The sequence below is a fragment of the Molossus molossus genome, unplaced genomic scaffold, assembly GCF_014108415.1.
Source record: "Molossus molossus isolate mMolMol1 unplaced genomic scaffold, mMolMol1.p scaffold_m16_p_2, whole genome shotgun sequence".
NCBI lineage: Eukaryota > Metazoa > Chordata > Mammalia > Chiroptera > Molossidae > Molossus > Molossus molossus.
In genome coordinates this window covers 18,796,801-18,815,675 of record NW_023425355.1, presented here as the reverse complement: position 1 = coordinate 18,815,675, position 18,875 = coordinate 18,796,801, and the positions used below count along the sequence as shown (strand labels likewise).

At 36.8% G+C, this 18,875-nt stretch overlaps 1 protein-coding gene across 3 annotated transcripts in view; it reads right to left on the bottom strand.

Annotated features, from left to right (window-relative positions):
- PCDH11X (protocadherin 11 X-linked) overlaps positions 1-18,875 on the bottom strand; it is a 770,886-nt gene that overhangs the window by 552,278 nt on the left and 199,733 nt on the right. Inside the window, exon 6 of one of the 3 annotated variants that reach the window (XM_036270520.1) lies at positions 2,692-2,722. The exons of the other annotated variants lie outside the window; for them this stretch is intronic. Coding sequence (XP_036126413.1) covers positions 2,692-2,722 — 31 coding nt within the window. The remainder of the gene's footprint in view (positions 1-2,691; positions 2,723-18,875) is intronic. 3 annotated transcript variants of the gene reach the window in all.

Here is an 18,875-nt window from a genome sequence, read left to right as displayed (position 1 = left end):
TCATCTCTTTGTAATTTCACTTTACCACATACAAACTTAAAATATACCCTTGGGACTTCAAAAGCTTTAGTTCACATGTTTTCCTTTGTATAATAAAGGTTAATATTTTGATGCAAGTCTTCATTAGTAAAAAAACAAACAAAAAAGAAAATAGTTAAATTTAAACTTATATACTAAATCGAAAGTCCTCAAATAAAAAAAGATGATGAGAGAGTTATACACATAGAACACTATATTCATATTCTGCCAGCTTTACTAATAAAAACTAGAGAAGATAAAAATTCATATTCAGAATTCAGTGTCATTTTAATACACCAATAATGAACTATCAGAAGGAGAAACTAAGAAAACAATCACATTCACTACTGCAACAACAAAAAATGAGTTAACTAGGAATAAATTTAATGAAGGAAGTAAAAGACCTATATTAAGAAAACTACAGATTATTGAAGAAAGAAATTAGTAAGATACAAATAAGTAGAAGCATACACCATGTTTATGGATTGAAAGAATTAATATCATTAAAATGTCCATACTACCCAAAGCAATCTATAGAATCAATGCAATTCCCATTAAAATACCATTGGCATATCTCACAGATATACAATAAATATTCCAAAAAAAGTATATGGAAACAAAGAGACCCCAAATAACCTTAGCAATCTTGAAAAGGGAGAACAAAGTTGGAGGGATCACAATAATGGATATCAGGTTATACTACAAAGCCACTGTAATCAAAACAGCCTGGTACTGGCATAAGAACAGGCACATAGATCAATGAAACAAAATAGGGAGCCCAGAAATAAACCCAGGCTTTTATAGTCAATTAATATTTGAAAAAGGAGACAACATACAATGGACTAAAAACACTCTCTTCAAAAAATAGTGCTGGGAAAATTGGATAGGTACATGCAAATAAATGAAAGTAGACTACCAACTTACACCATATGCAAGAATAAACTCAAAATGAATGAAAGATTTAAATTTCAGTCACAAAACCATAAAAATCTAAGAAGTAAACATAGGCAGTAAAATTTCAGACATCTCACGTAGTGGTATTTTTGCCAATATATCTCCTAGGACAAGGGAAACAAAGGAAAAAAATGAACAAATGGAACTACATCAAACTAAAAAGCTTCTGCACAGCAAAAGAAACTATCAACAACATGAAAAGGGAACCAACACACTGTATGGAAGAACACATTTGCCAATGATTCATCTGATAAGGGATTAATTTCCAAAATATATAAAGGACTTATAAAACTCAACACCAGGAAAACAAACCATCCAATTGAAAAATGGGCAAAGGACCTGAATAGACACTCCTCCAAACAGGACATATAAATGGACAAGAGACATATGAAGAAATGCTCAACATCACTAATCATCAGAGAGATGCAAATTAAAACAACAATGAAGTATCACCTCACACCTGTCAGAATGGCTGCCATCAACAATCATCAAACAACAAATGTTGTCGAGGGTGCAGAGAAAAGGGGACTCTAGTACACTGCTGGTGGGAATGCAGACTGGTGCAACCAGTGTGGAAAACAGTGTGGCGTTTCCTTAAAAAATTGAAAATGGAAATGCCTTATGACCCAGCAATTCTACTTCTGGGAATACATCCTAAAATGTATTGAACACTAATTCAAAAGAATATATACACCCCTATGTTCATAGTGTTATTTGCAATAGCCATGATCTGGAAACAGCCCAAGTGCTCATTAGTAGATGAGTGGATAAAAATGTTATGGTACATGTACACAATGGAATACAACGAAGCTGTAAAAAAGAACGAAATCTTACTTTTGGAGACAGCATGGATGGTCCTAGAGATTATTACACTAAGTGAAATAAGCCAGTCAGAGAAAGACAAATACCATATGATCTCACTTATATGTGAAATCTAATGAACAAAATAAACTGATGCACAAAATAGAACCAGAGCCATGGATACATGGAACACACTGACAGCTGTCAGAAAGAAGAGGAGAGTGGGGGACTGGATGAAAGGAGTTGAAGGGATTAGTCAAAGAACATATAACACATCGACACAGACAACAGTGTAGTGATGGCCAGAGGGAAGAGAGGGTGGGGACTGGGTGCAAGTGTCAAAGGCCGGGAAAATGGGGACACCTGTAACAGTGTGAACAATAAAAATAATGTTAAAAAAAAAAAACTAAAGAAAATACTGGACAGTAATTGACCAAATGTTATAGAGTATCAGTTTACAATGAATATGTGCAGTAATAGAACATTTTATTCTTGAAATGAATAATGAATATAAGTATGAATGAAGTCAGACTAATTACCAGAAAGAAGCATTACTCCTATAGGTAAGAGTGAAGAATACCCAAACAACCCAAAGGTCCATCTCTTTATATTCCCTGAAATCAGCCTTCTTAAGTAGTTTTGTCAGTCTTCCTACAGATTTTCAGGTCCTGGGGAAAATTAGATTTTTTCTCATTTCATCAGCTCTACATTTATCACTTCATAGGAACACAATTTTAATGTCCTAGCGTTCCTCCACCCCCCTCTTTTTCTCAAAGAATATGAGAGAAACAAAAGATTCTAATCTGAATTTTAGCAGAATTTGTAGCATAAAGTTTAAAAAAATATGCATATTATTCATTTAACCTGCAGCTTCCCATCTGTAAAAGGATCATTCAAAACAGTGGTAGTCATAGCAACTTTTCTCCAATATCTGAAATAAATCACAGCCCTTATAGGTGAGGATAAAGTTAATAAAAGATACACTGTTCCAATTTATGTTTGAGTGCTAAAAGCACTAGGTAATGTATATTCAAAATTACTTTTCATAAAATACAAACTACTGTTAACATATCACATTGTAAAACTAATTAACAAGAACACAGACTTGGCAAACTTGTTAATCTGAAAAGACTCTAAACTTAAACAAATTTCACCTTGGTGTACTCAGTATGTTAATCTTTGAAAACAGATTTAAGCTCATTTGCAAAATGTTTAGTTATTCCTGCAAATGAACATTGGTACAACTTTTATGTGGCCAATTTCATCTGCTGATTTAAAGAATTTTATTGCTTCTTGATAACAAGAACTCTACCACTAATATTTACCTTTGAGCCCAATACCTAGCATATGATGTTGATTAAATGTTTGATGTATTCATAAGTTAATTAATGAATTCCATAGATTATTGTCCCCAAGCTCTGTCCCAAACTAGATCCCTATTTACACCAGTGAAGAAGTAGTCTCTATAAAATTAAAAGCACAGATTTAATGTCTACCAGACTTGAGTCCTTGGGCTGTGTTGTTAAATCACTCAGATTCCATTTTCTTATCTAATAATAATAATACTTGATTCATAGGGTTAGTGTGAGACCAAGATAAGATCATCTTTCTCAACCTGTGAGTGCAGAGTCAGTATAATAGAAAACAATGCTGGAAAGATGGTGGTTATGGCAGTTTTTTAAAATCCAGAATCCCCACAGAAAAAAAGACAGAACACCTAGATTACAAAGCAAAACAAAACAAAAACGAAGCGGGCAGAAGCAATAAGATGGCTAATGAAACTGAGAACCGGACAACTCCCAAAACTAGCAAAGAAGAATACACTTGAGAGCGCAGTGAGCAAAGTAGAGAGAGAGGTTGAAATTGACAAAGGTTTACTCCACTCCAAAAGCAAGGGAGTGCAAGATGCCAGAATTTGTGATTGAAGGAATTAGCAAAGCCTGATAAACTTGGGGAAATGTCCAGTTAGGGCTCCCTTCCAGGAAAGCACCTTACCTCGAGACGGCATGGACAAACCTGGAGAGTATTATGCTCAGTGAAATAAGCCGGCCAGAGAAAGACAAATACCATGTGATCTCTCCTATGTGGGATCTAATGAATAAAATAAACTGATGAACAAAATAGAACCAGAGGCATAGATACATGGAACAGACTGACACCTGTCAGAGGGGAGGGGTGAAGGAGGAAGTGGATGAACAAAGGTGAGGGGATTAGCCAGAGAACATATATAATGCATAAATACAGACAACAACAGTGTGTTGATGGCCAGAGCGAAGGAGGGGCCTGGGTTTAAGTGGCAAAGGGGGGTAGGGTATGGGGATATCTCTAATAGTGTTAACAATAAAAGTAAAGTTAAAAAGAAAGATTATAAAAAAGCAAGACCATACCATAACACCACATGCCTAAAAACATCAACCCAGAATCACTAACCCCAGTATATAGTCTTTAAATATTACTAGAGTTAACAGAAGAAGAGTAAAAAATTCCTTTGGACATCTAAGAGGGTGACTTATTAGGGACTATAACATATTGCCATAACACTTTTAAGTAGAAATTTTGCCAGAAGCAACTGGAGTATTTGGTGATGTTATAGTCAGAAAATAGACTTGCAATTTTGAAACAACACAACTACTATTACTATGAAAGAATTCAGAAAGATTATTTTCATGAGTTATCCAAGATTCCATTGGAGGATGAGTACCATACAACCAAAATGAATGGAGACAAAAAATAAACTCTAGTAGAATGCATTAAACATACAGTTACTGTAGAAAAAGACTAAATTAGAACTAAAACAAAGAGAATGTAGCACTTATATTTATGTACTATATCAATGTAGATATAGTACAACTATTTTTAAATTGGTGCACAATGAGAGAGCATAGCCAAAAATATTTCAATCTTTTTTCTCTGATTATATGTCATCTTAGTATATGTATTATTACTCTAAAACTACTGAAGGTATAATATGGGATGAAGCAAATGATAACTATAAATAATTATGATTCTTTCATATCTTATGTCCTTGAGAACCAAGATTATAGATCTAAAAGAAAGAAGGTACACATATAATACAGAAAACAATATATAAATTTTTTTCTACTATATTTGAAATATCAGTGTGAATCTATAAAGTGTTTTATCTTTAAATATTTATGTCAGCATACACATATATATTTCATATCTTTGCCCACTGAAGAAGCCTATAAAAATGACTCAACTAGTAGCAGTGAGAATCCCTAGTACCTAGATTATGGTTTCAAAATAGTACCCACTCAAAAAAAGAGACCCTCTTTGAATAATGACAAATTCAAGGTCTAAGGCATGAAATACACAAGGTTATCCTTGATCATTTTCTCTCGCCAGGTGGCAAATAGCTGTCATGATGATTAGGGTCTTTTCAAAAGGACTCAAGAGCCAACTTGAAGAAGCTCTCACCAGCCAAAAATTGGACAATTTGATTATCAATAAGGATAAGAATTATTACAGAATACAACATATTAAATATGCTTAAATCTATAAAGTCATAATGATATGAAAATCTACCTGTTTTCTCTGAGGATGACAGAATCGATTCATTATCTTAGAAACCAGTAAGTAGAGTAAGAGAATCATAAAATTTTCCTACTTTTCTTATATGAATTGTACCAATGGGAAACCAAGTAATAAATGAGGGGAAACATCTCTTTATAAAAGTGTTCTAGTTTGTAACCACCAGTGTATTAATGGATCTGGACACTGAGCATCAAAATTTCTTAAATCACAAAAAGAAGATACACCAAAAGATGGAGTATATATACTTTTCCCTATTTTTTTTTATTAACTACAGCTAAAAACAACCCTTGGCATTATATATAAGACAATCTGAAGAGACTCTGAACGGTAGAGAGAGGGCTGACCAGTGGCCAGGGTCCTCAGCACCCAAGGAAAGACATGATGATGAGGTCCCTAAGGTTTTCTTTTTGCCTCATGTATTCAGATTGGGTAGTGAGGAAGTCAGTAACCAGGAAACACCAACACAAAATTTAAAAAAAAGTCTCATCAAAAGCCTGTTCAACCATAGACCACAAGGGAAAATACATGTGGGCCCATCGCTACACATACTAGCCTAGTGGAGGCCCTAGCCTTGTACCTTTGCCAGATTGTAACAAGGTGCTTTAACTGCTCTCTCCACATCTCCCACCACTATCACCTCCTGTCATCTTCCCACAGTAATGTCAGACAAGGTTGCATGGGGGGCAGTACTGAGTCACCCCAACCTCTCCCAGCCAGGGAGACATCAGAAGACCAGTTGAGAGCTGGAATTCCCACTCAATTTAGCAGTAACAAAGACTCACTCCTCCTCAGAGGCAAAGTGCAGAACCTAGAATTATTTTCACCACACCCAGCTGTAACAAGACGTCCCTCTCACTCTCCACTGGGATACACAGTGTCAGGGAAGACCTAGTGAAATGTCAGGTCACCCAGGGTTATTCAAGACCCCCTCAGTGTTAGTGAAGGTCACATGAGCAGTAGTAATAAGGCAACCCTAACTCTCCCAATAGAGTGGCATGAGCAGAGGTCTAGTGGGGAAAAGAGACTCCTAACTCCACCAAGGGGGAAGCCCCTGCACCCACTGGGTCTTGATGAAGGCTGAGTAGGAAACCAGAACTTCCCCTGCCACCTGGCAGTATTGGGGCATGCATGCTCCCTTTTCCACTGCAGTGGTGTCAGACAAGGCTCTCTAAAACAAACATTTTAAATAAAATCCAGTGTTTCTTAACATAATGTTCAAAATGTCCACATTTCTATGGAAAATCATCCATCATACCAAAAATCAGGAAAATCTCCACTTGGATGAGAAAGGATAACAGCCACCAACATCAGAATGACAGAGTTGTTAGAAATACCTAAAAATAATTCCTAAGCAACCATCATAAAAATTTTCTACCAAGCAATAACAAACAAGTTCAGAACATTGGAAAAACGGAAAGCCTCTGTAGAGGTACAGAAAGTCTCAACAACAAATAAAACATGTAAAAAAGAGCCAGATCACCCAGCTGGTGTGGCTCAGTGGTTGAGCACTGACCCATGCACCAAGGGGTCACCAGTTCGATTCCAGGCAGGACACATGCCCAGGTTGTGGGCCCGATCCCCAGTGGGGGGCATGCAGGAGGCGGCCAATCAATGTTCTCTCTCATTGGTGTTTCTATCTCTCTCTCCTTTCCTCTTTCTCTAAAAATTGATAAGGAAAGAAAAAAGAAAAAGAAGAGCCACATGGAACCTCTAGAACTGAAAAATACAGTAACCAAAAGAAAAAGCTCAATGGGTGGCTTTGACACCAGAACAGAGGGGACTGAAGACAGAATCAGAGAATTTTAGGACAGACAGAATAAATTTACTTAATTTGAACAACAGAGAGAAAATCAACTTAAAAAACAAAAAAAAACAGAGCCTCAGGAACTTGTAGGACTAGAACAAAATATCTGACATTCATATCATCAGAGTTCTGCACGGGGAGAAGAGGACAGGCGTGAAAAAGTATCTGAAGAAATAATAGTAGAAAATTTCCAAATTTAGTAAAAATACATAATTTTACAGATTCAAGAAGCAGAGTAAACACATTTACATCTATTTTTCCAGGACTTCTCAGAACCTTGAATATGCTAATATGGATTATGAAATCAGAATTTTAAAAATTGATTAGATATGCAACCATTTTTTTCCTAACTGTATTTATGGGTCATACCATCATCTCCCACCTGGAATTAACTTACAGGCTTCGTCATTTCCTTTCCTTTTTCTTTAACTAAAAGTGTTGGCAAATCAATTAGAGTAGCTTTTTAAATTTGAGCAATGTAAGCAATGTTAACATCAAGAAGGGTGTGTGAGAAACAATTTTGTCTAATAAAACAGGGTCTAATCAGGTCACTGTGTTTTGAAAAGCTGTCTAACCTCCAATAGTAGATTTCTGGATAGTGAAGGTGGTGATGAATCCTTGGAAGCCCATGTATAGGTAGCCTAGACAGATAAGCTAATTAGCACTATGTAGTATGATTCTTTTTGCAAGAACCCTAAGAGATTGTGCTAAGATCTAGATCTACACTATCCCATCACAGCATTGCTCTGTGTCGTCTACCAGACTGTGTAGGACTACTGTGCAATGACAGCATTAAACAGCAACCAGCAGCAATGGCCATAGTGAACTGATCAAATTTTACTTCTTGGATTTAAAATACTTTGGCACTGCACAGGATGCCAAAGTATTATTGGTCCATTTGAGGTGGAGACAGGCAGAGGACCTCAATTAGAAAAATGTAAACGTAAGTGACCTCATTTCCATATGTTATATGTGGGGACAGTTTACACTGTCTATACTGAGGAATATTTATCACTCTGCCAACTCATTCTGATGTTCAAATAGAACTTCATTCAATAAATACTGAGCCTGCCCTGGCCAGTTTGGCTCAGCAGTTAGAGCGTCAACCTGCGGTCCAGAGAGATCCTGGTTCGGTTCCCGCTAAGGTCACGTATCTCAGTTGCAGTTTGTCCCCGGCCCTGGTTGGGTCGTGTAGGTGGCAGCCACTCAATGTGTACCTTTCACATCGATGTTTCTCACTCTGTCTTCCTCTCTCTCCCTCCCACTCTATCTGAACAAAAAATGAAAAAATGTCCTCAGGTAAAGATAAAAAAAATAAATACTGAGCCTACTATGTGTGCTTTGGGCACAGTACAATAAATGGGAAATGTTAATACAATTAATATATTTCATAGACATTTATTGACCGACAGGCAGATATTACAGAAATTAATGTCATAATCACTATCCCCAAAGTGTTCAAAATATACTAAGACAGATATACATGAAAATACATAAATTTCAGTATAGTTTGATAAGTACTATAACAGAGGTATGGATGAATTACAGTGAAAATGTAAAAAAAGCAATGCTTTTCTCTGCCTATGGGACTAACTGTAAAAAAATGTTTCATAAAGGCTGTGGAAAGGATCCCAGACAGATCCACATACAAATTTATGTCATAATTTTTGCATTTTAAAATAATTATAACATTGAGAAATCAGATAACATCTTTTCTGAATAGGTATATTTTATAGCAAACACTTCATAAATGAATATAAAAGATATTTTCTTACCACAAAAGATACTACTTTTGGACTTTAGTACAAATATGAATTTCCAAGGTGACTAAAAATTCTGAATTTAAAACAAAGCTCAGTGAGTACAAAACTACCTAGAGGTCCTATTTTTCACCTTCAGTATTCTTTCTATCAAGGACTTTAATCACCTTATTAAAAATCAAACTTTGAGAAGCAACCATAATTTATTACCGTCAATCCTGATTAATCCATCAAGTTTACCGGCTTTCTTATTCATTCTTGAATATGTTGCTGTATATTACAATTAAAATAAAAATGTGCTCAAAATGTTATCAACTGCTTTTAATTATGTGGTATTTTAATGCTGTATTCTACTGTTTCTAAAGAGAACACATCAGTGTTTCTATTAAGTAAGATATTCACAAATTAAATTTTCAAATGAAGTACTCTGATACCTTCAGTACTAATCCCCCAACTTAAAATAGTTTAAAAGACAATGGCAAATTGAGGAGATAGAGGCAGGTTAGGCAGTGAGGGACAGGACCATGGGGAGGGGAGGCTGAGACACAAGGGGAGGTTTGCAAGGACTTGGAGCTCAGCACACAGGCACAACCCAGTACACAGTAGAACTGGAGGTTTATTTGGACTCTATATATCTCAAAATACAACTAAAATCAACATGGGAAACTGTGCTTCCAAGGCCAGAAACTCCCAGCCCCCATTAATACTCCTGACTTATAGAAATGAAAGCTTATCTTGATTGAAAATTAGAAGCTCCTGGAAGGAGCACAGGTTAATTATATAACAACAACAACAACAACAAAAGATACCAAAAAGGTTGGCTTCAGGCAAGAGGGGCACAGTGATTGTATATTTCCTTTTTGTGGGACCCTGATATGTTTGCAAATGACTATTATTTGCTGTTAAAGAATACAGTGCTGGTGACCCTGACATATTCCTATTAATATACCTACTGGTTTCTGGGAGCAAGGCAACAGGACTGCTGAATGACTTCTGCTGCAAAACTATAGAGTGTGTTTCTACTGCAGAAAGCCAGGTCACCTTAAAAATGATTATAGGAAACCAAAATTTAATTTAGAAAAGAAACCAAAAGCAAGCATAAGGTTACTCCAAGGGCTTTTCCCCTCCTCTTCACTAACAGTCTGGGAGAAGTTGAAATTATCATAAAAAAAGGAAGCTACTAAGGCCCCTATAGATACCTGGGGTTACTTTGTTCTTAACCACACCCAACTAAGTAGTCTCTTCCCTGGGAGTAAAGCTTCGGTACAAATATCAGAATCGCTAATCAATGTCTGTTTTTAAATCAGAACCTATCCACTTTCAACTAGGGACTGTTATGGGGTAATATATATCTTGCTAATCAAATCTGCCCCAATTCACCTGATAGGGCAAGCTTTAAAAAACAAAAAAATTGGTGATGCCCACATGCTTTTTCCGGAAGGGTAATATGAATTTAGAGCTAGATGACCTAGGGTTAAATCCAGTCGGGCAGGAAACAGGAAACAAAAGCTTTACAAGGTATGGGATGTTGCTAAGGCAGACTTCCTTGAAAGGACCAATCAGAGGCTAGCAGAGTATAAATCTACCCCTAGGCAACAGAGCCCCACCAGCAACCCACTTGGGTCCCCTCCCCACTAAGGGGACTCTGTCTATTTTTCAAATAAAACTTTTATTTCACTTGCCCCTTTGTCTGTGAACTCATTCTTTGATTTTATGAGACAACGAACCTGGGCCCGTACACCACCGCTTAGTTTCAAAATGACTTAATTTAAAAAAGAAATTAGTGAAAACATAAGTTATACTGACCATTTCACTGAAATGAATGTTACCTAACTCTGTAGATATATTTTTCATCTTTATTCTCTGATATTTGACAAAAAAGATACTAGGAAGTACACAGAGGTTCTATATCATGAGAATTCCTTCAAGAAATGATAACAGATCTGCAAAGATGAAATGACTGTGATTTTATTTTCTTTATTGATTTTAGAGAGAAAGGAAGGGAGAGGGAGAGAGAGATAGAAACATCGATGAGAGAACATAGACTGGCCGCCTCCTGCATGCCCCCCACTGGGGATCTGGCCCACAACCTGGGTATGTGCCCAGACCGGTGATTGAACCCGCCACCTCTTGGTGCATGGGTCGACATTCAAACTCTGAGCCACACTGGCCAGGCTGACTATGATTTTTAAATTTAGATTTGTAATAAAGTACTTTCTATTTTGCAGATCAAAAGTACTTGCAGAGAACCTGGCTGGGTAGTTCAGTTTGTTGGAGTGTCATCCCCATATTCCAAGGATGCTGGTTTCAAGCCTGGTCAGGGCACATATAACAATCAACCCATGAATACATCAATAAGTGGAACAACAAATCAATCTCTTTCTCTCAAAAATTAATAAGTAAAAACAATTCAAAAGTTGTTGCAAATCTCTAAGCAGTTCATTCAATCAAATACCACCTAATCTTTGATCACTTGAACAGGTAATCAGCTTCACATTTTTCCCATTTTAGAATTATTGATTCTTCCTATTAAAATAAATATAGGTCCAGGTGATACATATAATGCTCACAGCTAATGTGATTACTGTATGTAAATTGATAACTGTAATTACAATATGGTTATTTATATGAAAGAAGGAGTAGTAAATTGTCTGCAGGGTTTTAGAGAAAAGATTAAGACAGCACATTCCTCAGCAACCAAATGAAGGGAATACACATTAAGATTATATGTCACTATTACATATGTTTTAAGATATATTAACTAACCATTTTTAAGTAACAGGTTTTGAATGACTTTAGAATGAGAAAGGGGGAGGGCTAGTTATCTGGAAAGAGAGAAAGAGAAAATTGAGGAAGTAAAGAGTAATGGAAAGAGGGGAAAGAAAAAGAAGGAAAAAAAGAGGAAAAGGGTATGGCTCAGTGATTGAGCATTGACCCATGCACTAAGAGGCCGCTGGTGCGATTCCTAGTCAGGGCACATGCCCAGGTTATGGGCCCGATCCCCAGTGGGGGGCATGCAGGAGGCGGCCAATCGATGTTCTCTCTCATCGATGTTTCTCTCTCTCTCTCCCTTTCCCTTCCTCTCTCTCTAAAATCAATAAAGAAAAACATTTAAAAAAAAGAAGAGGGAAAGGAAGGATAAGGTGGAGAGAAGTAAAGGAATATGGCCCTATTGCACCCATGATTTTAGCTCACTGAGATCTGTATTGGACTTCTATAAAATAATTTGTTTTATTTTAATCCACTAAGTTTGTGATAATTTGTTACAAGAAGAAAAACTACCACATACTCACATACGCACACACATGCACACAATTCAGTTGCTGCATGCTGACGTTAACATAGAATCAATGACATACATAGAAAACATGTTGCAAAATGCTTGACTCATACATAATTTAACATAAAGTTGGCACATTTATGATTCAATTAATTTAAATTATATGAACCTTATTTCCCTAAGGTAATTTGAATGCTTAGATTGGGGGGGGTGCGTAGTTTAAAATGATACGCAAGGAAAAATTGGCAGTTGGAGCTGCTAACATTTTCAGATGAGTTGGTCTACTTCTTCCTTACCTCAGCCCATAAAATCTACTTTTAAGAAGAGGCTGAGGTTAACTGTGCTGAAATAAGCTTATTTGAGCTAATCACTGAAATAAATAGATTCCCAAGAAAAGGAGCCAGATAAGAAAGTGGGAGAAGAGGCATCTGCCGTCCTCACTGTGGTGGGGTATATCCCTGTGGGAGGCTGGAAAAACATCTGTGCTTCATGAATCGTTTCGTGAAAGAATTATGCTTCTTCACCAGACATTTCAAGCTCTTGAAAAAAAAGATGCATTTAAAAAAGATGATTTTTCATACTAGCATTTAACTTATTTTTATTCCAAATTAATTTAAATTTTTCTATAGAATAGATTTCAAGTTAGATGTGTTTTTTTTTTTCTAGTTTTATAAAGAGTACCCTTTCCTTCTGAAATGGAAATGATGTGACTTAGAACACAAGAAAGAAGAAGAATATATTTAAAAGTTAAGTCTAGATGTAAAGGAAACAAACAAAAATCTCAGAGAAGTCCTCACATTGCTGTTAAGTATGACAATATTTTTTTAAGAAAGCAAACACAAGGGACAAACAGATTTTGAGTGTTTTTCACCTCACAAATGAAACTTCTGAGTGTGTAAACCAAGTAGACTTCCATTTCTGTTAATATGGAAGAAGAAATAATCTGGAGAATCTTGTTACATAAGTCATAGAATTGTGTGATAAAATATAACATCCCTTTTGCCCAGCCAGTATGGTTCAGTGGATTGAGAATCAGTCCCATGGACTGAGAGATCCCGGCTCAGTTCCCAGTCAGGGCACATGCCTGGGTTGCAGGCTTGATCCCCAGTAAGGGGCGTGCAGGAGGCAGCTGATCGATGTTTCTGTCTCACATCTATATTTCTATCTCTCTCTTTCTTTCTCTCTCTCTAAAAAAAATCAATAAAAAAAATTAAAAAAAGAAATAGAACCTATACTTTTTTATTTAATTTGTAAAAATTAATTCATCATTTTATGCAACACCAACAGTCCAAGGAGGGCTTACCAATTAGCTACTCATGCTTTTTATTGGGTCTTGTGTCATGGTAGACGCCCAGACCACTTAAGGCACCACAACTATAAATCTCTATTGAATCTTTGATTTTTACAAGGGCAAGTTTAGTTTCTGTTGGGTTAAAAATATTAACTGAGATAGTGATGAGTTAGATGGAACTTCATTCTCCTTCATTTTTCCTTATTCAATTCTTCATTCAGAGATTGAACGTGGAGGGAGGTGTAATAATAAAAAGATAACCTGTCAGTTTTAGCACCGGAGAACCTACTACCAAACATTTACTAATTATAAGACTTTCACTATACTATGAGCTTCTCAAAGACATGGAACCAACACTGCCTACTATAAATACCTTCAGACTAGCACAGAACTTCGAATATAGTAGACAATGATATTTACTGAATTAAAAAAATTAACGAGTTTCAACTGTTCATCCCTACTTCCTTTCTTTTTAACATAAAATACGTACTAATACGTTTCATCGTTTTTACATATATCCTTCATCAAGGCAACACAAAATACTCTATAAAATCCCTAGCTTTTTGTAGTTGTGACTTGTTCAAATTGCTTTCCTAAAATACCCATGACATACATATAAAGAGCTAGAATAAACCTTGAATATTGTTGAGAAAACTTTCAAGTAGAGTGTGATTGGTCAAGGATACATTATTGCTTTGGGTCAACTTGACTCTGCTTTGAAAGAAATGCTACAGGTCATTGATGGAAAAATCCGTGGAGGGCAGTCCATCAAGAAACAGTGGTGTAACCTAAGATCCCAGAACTATTTTAGATAATAAATACTTTTGGTTGAGGTTAAAGCTGTCAGCTTTTAAAATGTTAAAATTTCACCTTGGCTAGTTTGGCTCAGTGGTTAGACCATCAGTCCGCAGATCAAAGAGAAACGGGTTTGGTTCTTGGCAAGGGCAAGTACCTTGGTTGCATTTTGATTCTGGGCCCTGGTTGGAGTCATTTGGGAAGCAACCAATCAATGTGTCTCTCTCAAGTCGATGTTTCTCTCCCTCTCTCTTTCTCCTTCCCTCTCTCCTACTCTATCTGAAAATCAATGGAAAAATATCCTCTGGTGAGAATTAAAATAATAATAATAATAATAATAATAATAAATAATAAATAAATAAATAAATAAATAAAATGTTAAAATTTCTATTCCACTTCTCACTTTTATTCAGTTCAATTTTGTCCTAAACTTAGGGTAAATAACCACAGTTGTCTTCACTTCTTAGAAATTAGAGACCAAGCACATTCTTGCTAATTTTAAACCAGGGCAATTCAAGATAAAACATCCCATTTGGTAACCTCCACAGTGGCTGCTCAGTTTCTGATGTACTGCTCCAACCACTGGCAGTTGAGAACTTCAGTTCTTATTTGATGAGTCAGAATTTGGAAAATTGTATTGATTCACTGTTTTTACAAAAAAAAATATTTGCCTTTAGATAGCACATTCAAAATTAGATCGGTTGCTACATGGTTCTTTCGTTATTCAATAATTACCATTTGATTATACTGCCATTAGCTGTAAAGATAAGGCATTTTCATTATTTTGTATTTCAATTATTTGTGGGAACAACTACGTTGACTGTAATTCCACACAATTCGCAATCACTTTATAGAAAAATACAGCATCTTTTCTGTGGAGTAAATAAAACTGCTTACACTCTGGAAAAATCTGTCAAATGGAGGGGAAGAGCATAGAAAAGGGAAAAAATCCCCTGCGTGCCAGTCAAGAGACCTTGACTTTACTCCCAGCTTTGCTAACTAGTTGCATGTCTTTAAGCCAGCCGTTTATGTATTTATCTTTTTTTTCTTTATTGATTTTAGAGAGAGAGAGGAAGAGAGAAGGAGAGAGAGAGATGGAAACATCGATGAGAGAGAACATGGATTGGCTGCCTCCTGCATGCCCCCCACTGGGGATCTGGCCCACAACCTGGGCATGTGCCCTGACCGGGAATCGAACCAGCGACCTCTTAGTGCGTGGGTCGACGTTCACCAATGAGCCACACAGGCTGGGCGAGCAAGTCGTTTAGACCCCCCTGAGTTTCTGTTTCCTTATCTATAAAACTGCATGCTCTGTTTTCACAGGAAAAGAATATAATCTGGATGTTGTTGAAAGGAAGGAGACACAGAAATACACTAAAGAGGACAATTGAAAAAACAGCCTGTGCCCTGGCCGGTTTGGCTCAGTGGTTAGAGCGTCGGCCTGAGGTCCAGAGAGACCCAGGTTCAGTTCCCGCTAGGGGCACGTACCTCGGTTGCAGTTTGTCCCTGGCCCTGGTTGGTCGTGCGGGTGGCAGCCACTCGATGTGTCCGTTTCACGTTGATGTCGCTCTCTCTCTCTCTTCCTCTCTGTCCCTCCTACTCTATCTGAACAAAGAATGGAAAAGTATCCTCGGGTGAGGATTAAAAAAAAAATAACAACAACAAACAGCCCGTGATTATTCTTTCTTATTTTGCACTGACACGTAACAAACGTGTTTACTTGCCTTAACATTCTAAAGCAACGCACGTTATTTCATATTAATGTAAACCCTAGCAAACCAACTTTGTCGGATTCCTATGCCATATCTCACCAAATAGCAGGTTTGTTGTTTTAGGATTTGTGTAATCTCACTCTCAAGAATAATCCTACTAATTCTTACTATGGTTATTTATTCCCAACTGATACCCTGCTCATGTTTGTTACATGCATATAAACAAGATGTCATTAGTACAGGGTTTTCAAACTCCATTTCATCTGAATGGTGTTCAAATATTTTCACCATAACGCATCCACATATACAGAGCATTCAATATCTTTGATTTGTTGTTAAGTTTGAAACTGACAAAACTGACCTTTATGGGAGTTTTATTTTAGATAATAAATGCAGACCCAAAGTACCAAATTACACATACCATAAGCCTCAAATCATCAGAGAGAGCTCTAGAAGTACACTATGCCCTAAGACATTGGAAGAAATCCTGGAAATTGAGAAAAATGATGGCAGCTGCTGTCACGGATGCTGGAGCCAAACCAAACTGCAGTGTCTGCACATAATCAATCACAGAGCCCTGGGCCCTGCCTTTATCACCATCTCCAAAATCAGAGGTTACGGATGGAAGATGAATAAGCGCAATGTCACGAAGGAGTTTGAGTGGTCCTGAGTGGAAGAGATTAAGGGTCGGGTAGACCAACAGCCTGATAGCAACTGCTTCTAGAACATAAGTAGGGATAAATAGGGAGATCACTACCTAACCTATTCAAGAAACATCCCTTGTGCACTTATTATGTTCCACATACTACCAGTTGGTAGGAATGCAAAAAATAAATTAGACCCAAACTTTGCTTATGAGAGAGCTCCCTGTATAACAAGAGAAGCAGAGACACGTGAATGTTAAATCACACTGTGATAGGTGCTACAATAAAACTATGTGCGAAGTATGATTTGTAGCCTGAAAAAAGAATCTACTGTTAAGAGACTCAGGAAACTTTTCACAAGGGAATTGTCACCTGATAAGGGGGGTTAGTAGGAGAATAGGAATTTTCTAGTTGGAGGAGGAAGTCAGAGACAGTATAGGCAGAGGAAAGAAAGGGACATGAAGAACCTTTCAGGCCACAGAGACTAGGTTTCGTGTGCTCTGCTCAAGCTCTTGGTGTTTATTGTGGAGGCAGGAGGTTAAGAAAAAGTAGAAATGACTAAAAAAAAAAAAGCAGATTGGAACCAGCAATGAAATTTCTCATCTGCCATGTTAAAGAGTCTGGATCTTATCCTGCATTCAACAAGGGATTCGACGAGGTTTATAAAGAAGAGTAATATGATCAGAAGTGTTTTTTAGAATGTTATATCTGGGGAAATTGTGTAGGGGTAATTTGATAGGGAGGGCTGGAGGGAAAAAGGGGGAGATACCAATTAGGAGACTGGGTTACAATAGTCTAGACAAGGATTACAAATCCAAATGCTTTTGAAGGCCCAGCAAATAATACAAATGTGAAGCTGTCCCCCCACCCCCCAACCTGGCATTAAATTCAAGGAAAAGAAAAACTGTCTTGGCCATATATCACTTAGGATAGAATTTGGTTTAGGGATGCCAGTTTTTTAAATCATATGCAGGAGAAAAGATGATAACATTTTGAATAAATGGAATGGAGAAACAAAAAAGAGGATGAATTCCAGATCTATTTGAGTGGGGAATAAAACTGTTTCAGTTATTCCTGAATCACTAGGATATCAGAATACACACTAAAAGTGCCATGTGTTTGAGCTGACTCCACCCAGTAACAAGGAAGGAGAAAGGAAGAGAGAAAACTCTGCCCCTTACATGCTGCCAATGAAAAAAAAAATTATGTGTAGATACTTACAGGTATAAATCAATGCCATTTTTAAACATATTGATACTGCAGTTTGGTCCTAGCAATATAGAACATTGCTTAGCCTTTGCCAGAGGCTAGTTTATTTTTCTATATTAGCTGTTTTGTAAGGTGGACAGTGGCTAGTTTAAGTAGCTGGGCAAAAAACAAAACAGACTAACCAAAAAAAAATATATATATATGCCATAGCATTGACAGAGGTCAAAATGACTATATAATTAATAGTGATTTTCTATTGCAATTCAGCTATAACTTAATTTTTTTTCTTTATTGATTTTAGAGAGAGAGGAAAGGAGAGAGAGAGAGAAACATCAATGAGAGAGAACATGGATTGGCTGCCTCCTGCATGCCGCCCACTGGGGATCGGGCCCACAACCTGGTCATGTGCCCTGACCGGGATTCGAACCGGCGACCTCTTGGTGCATGGGTCGACGCTCAACCACTGAGCCACACCAGCTGAGTAATTCTGCTGTAACTTTATACATTTAATCCTTTTGCTCCTGCAATCTATATTGAAGTAGACATATTTAGATGTATTATCTAAAACCATGGTGTGGCAGGAAAGATTACAGACATGGAGTCTACTTAGATTTCAAGTGAGGGAAATAAACGAAGAAGCACAGAGACTTGATTCTAAGGGTTGAACAATTTCTGAACAAAAAAGAAATCGTAATAGACAATAAGAATAATGGATTTTATACAGGTGGTTATCTCAAGACCAAAGTGGAACATTAAAATCATTTCCCCCACTTAAGCTAACCCAATCATAAATTATTACTGAGGAAATATGGATAAATATTATCTTAAAAACTAATATATGTGATTTAAAAAGCACCATATGCAGTTCTGATATATTTAAGCATGCAATTTAAGTGCATTTCCTGGTTTCAAAAATGATGGCAACTTACATGTATCACTTGCATAAACATAGTATCTCTCATATATGGCAGATGATTAATGAATAGTTTAATTGAACAAGTGGTTTGATAACATAATAAAAAAATGGCAAACCTCATGTCAAAAAACCAATA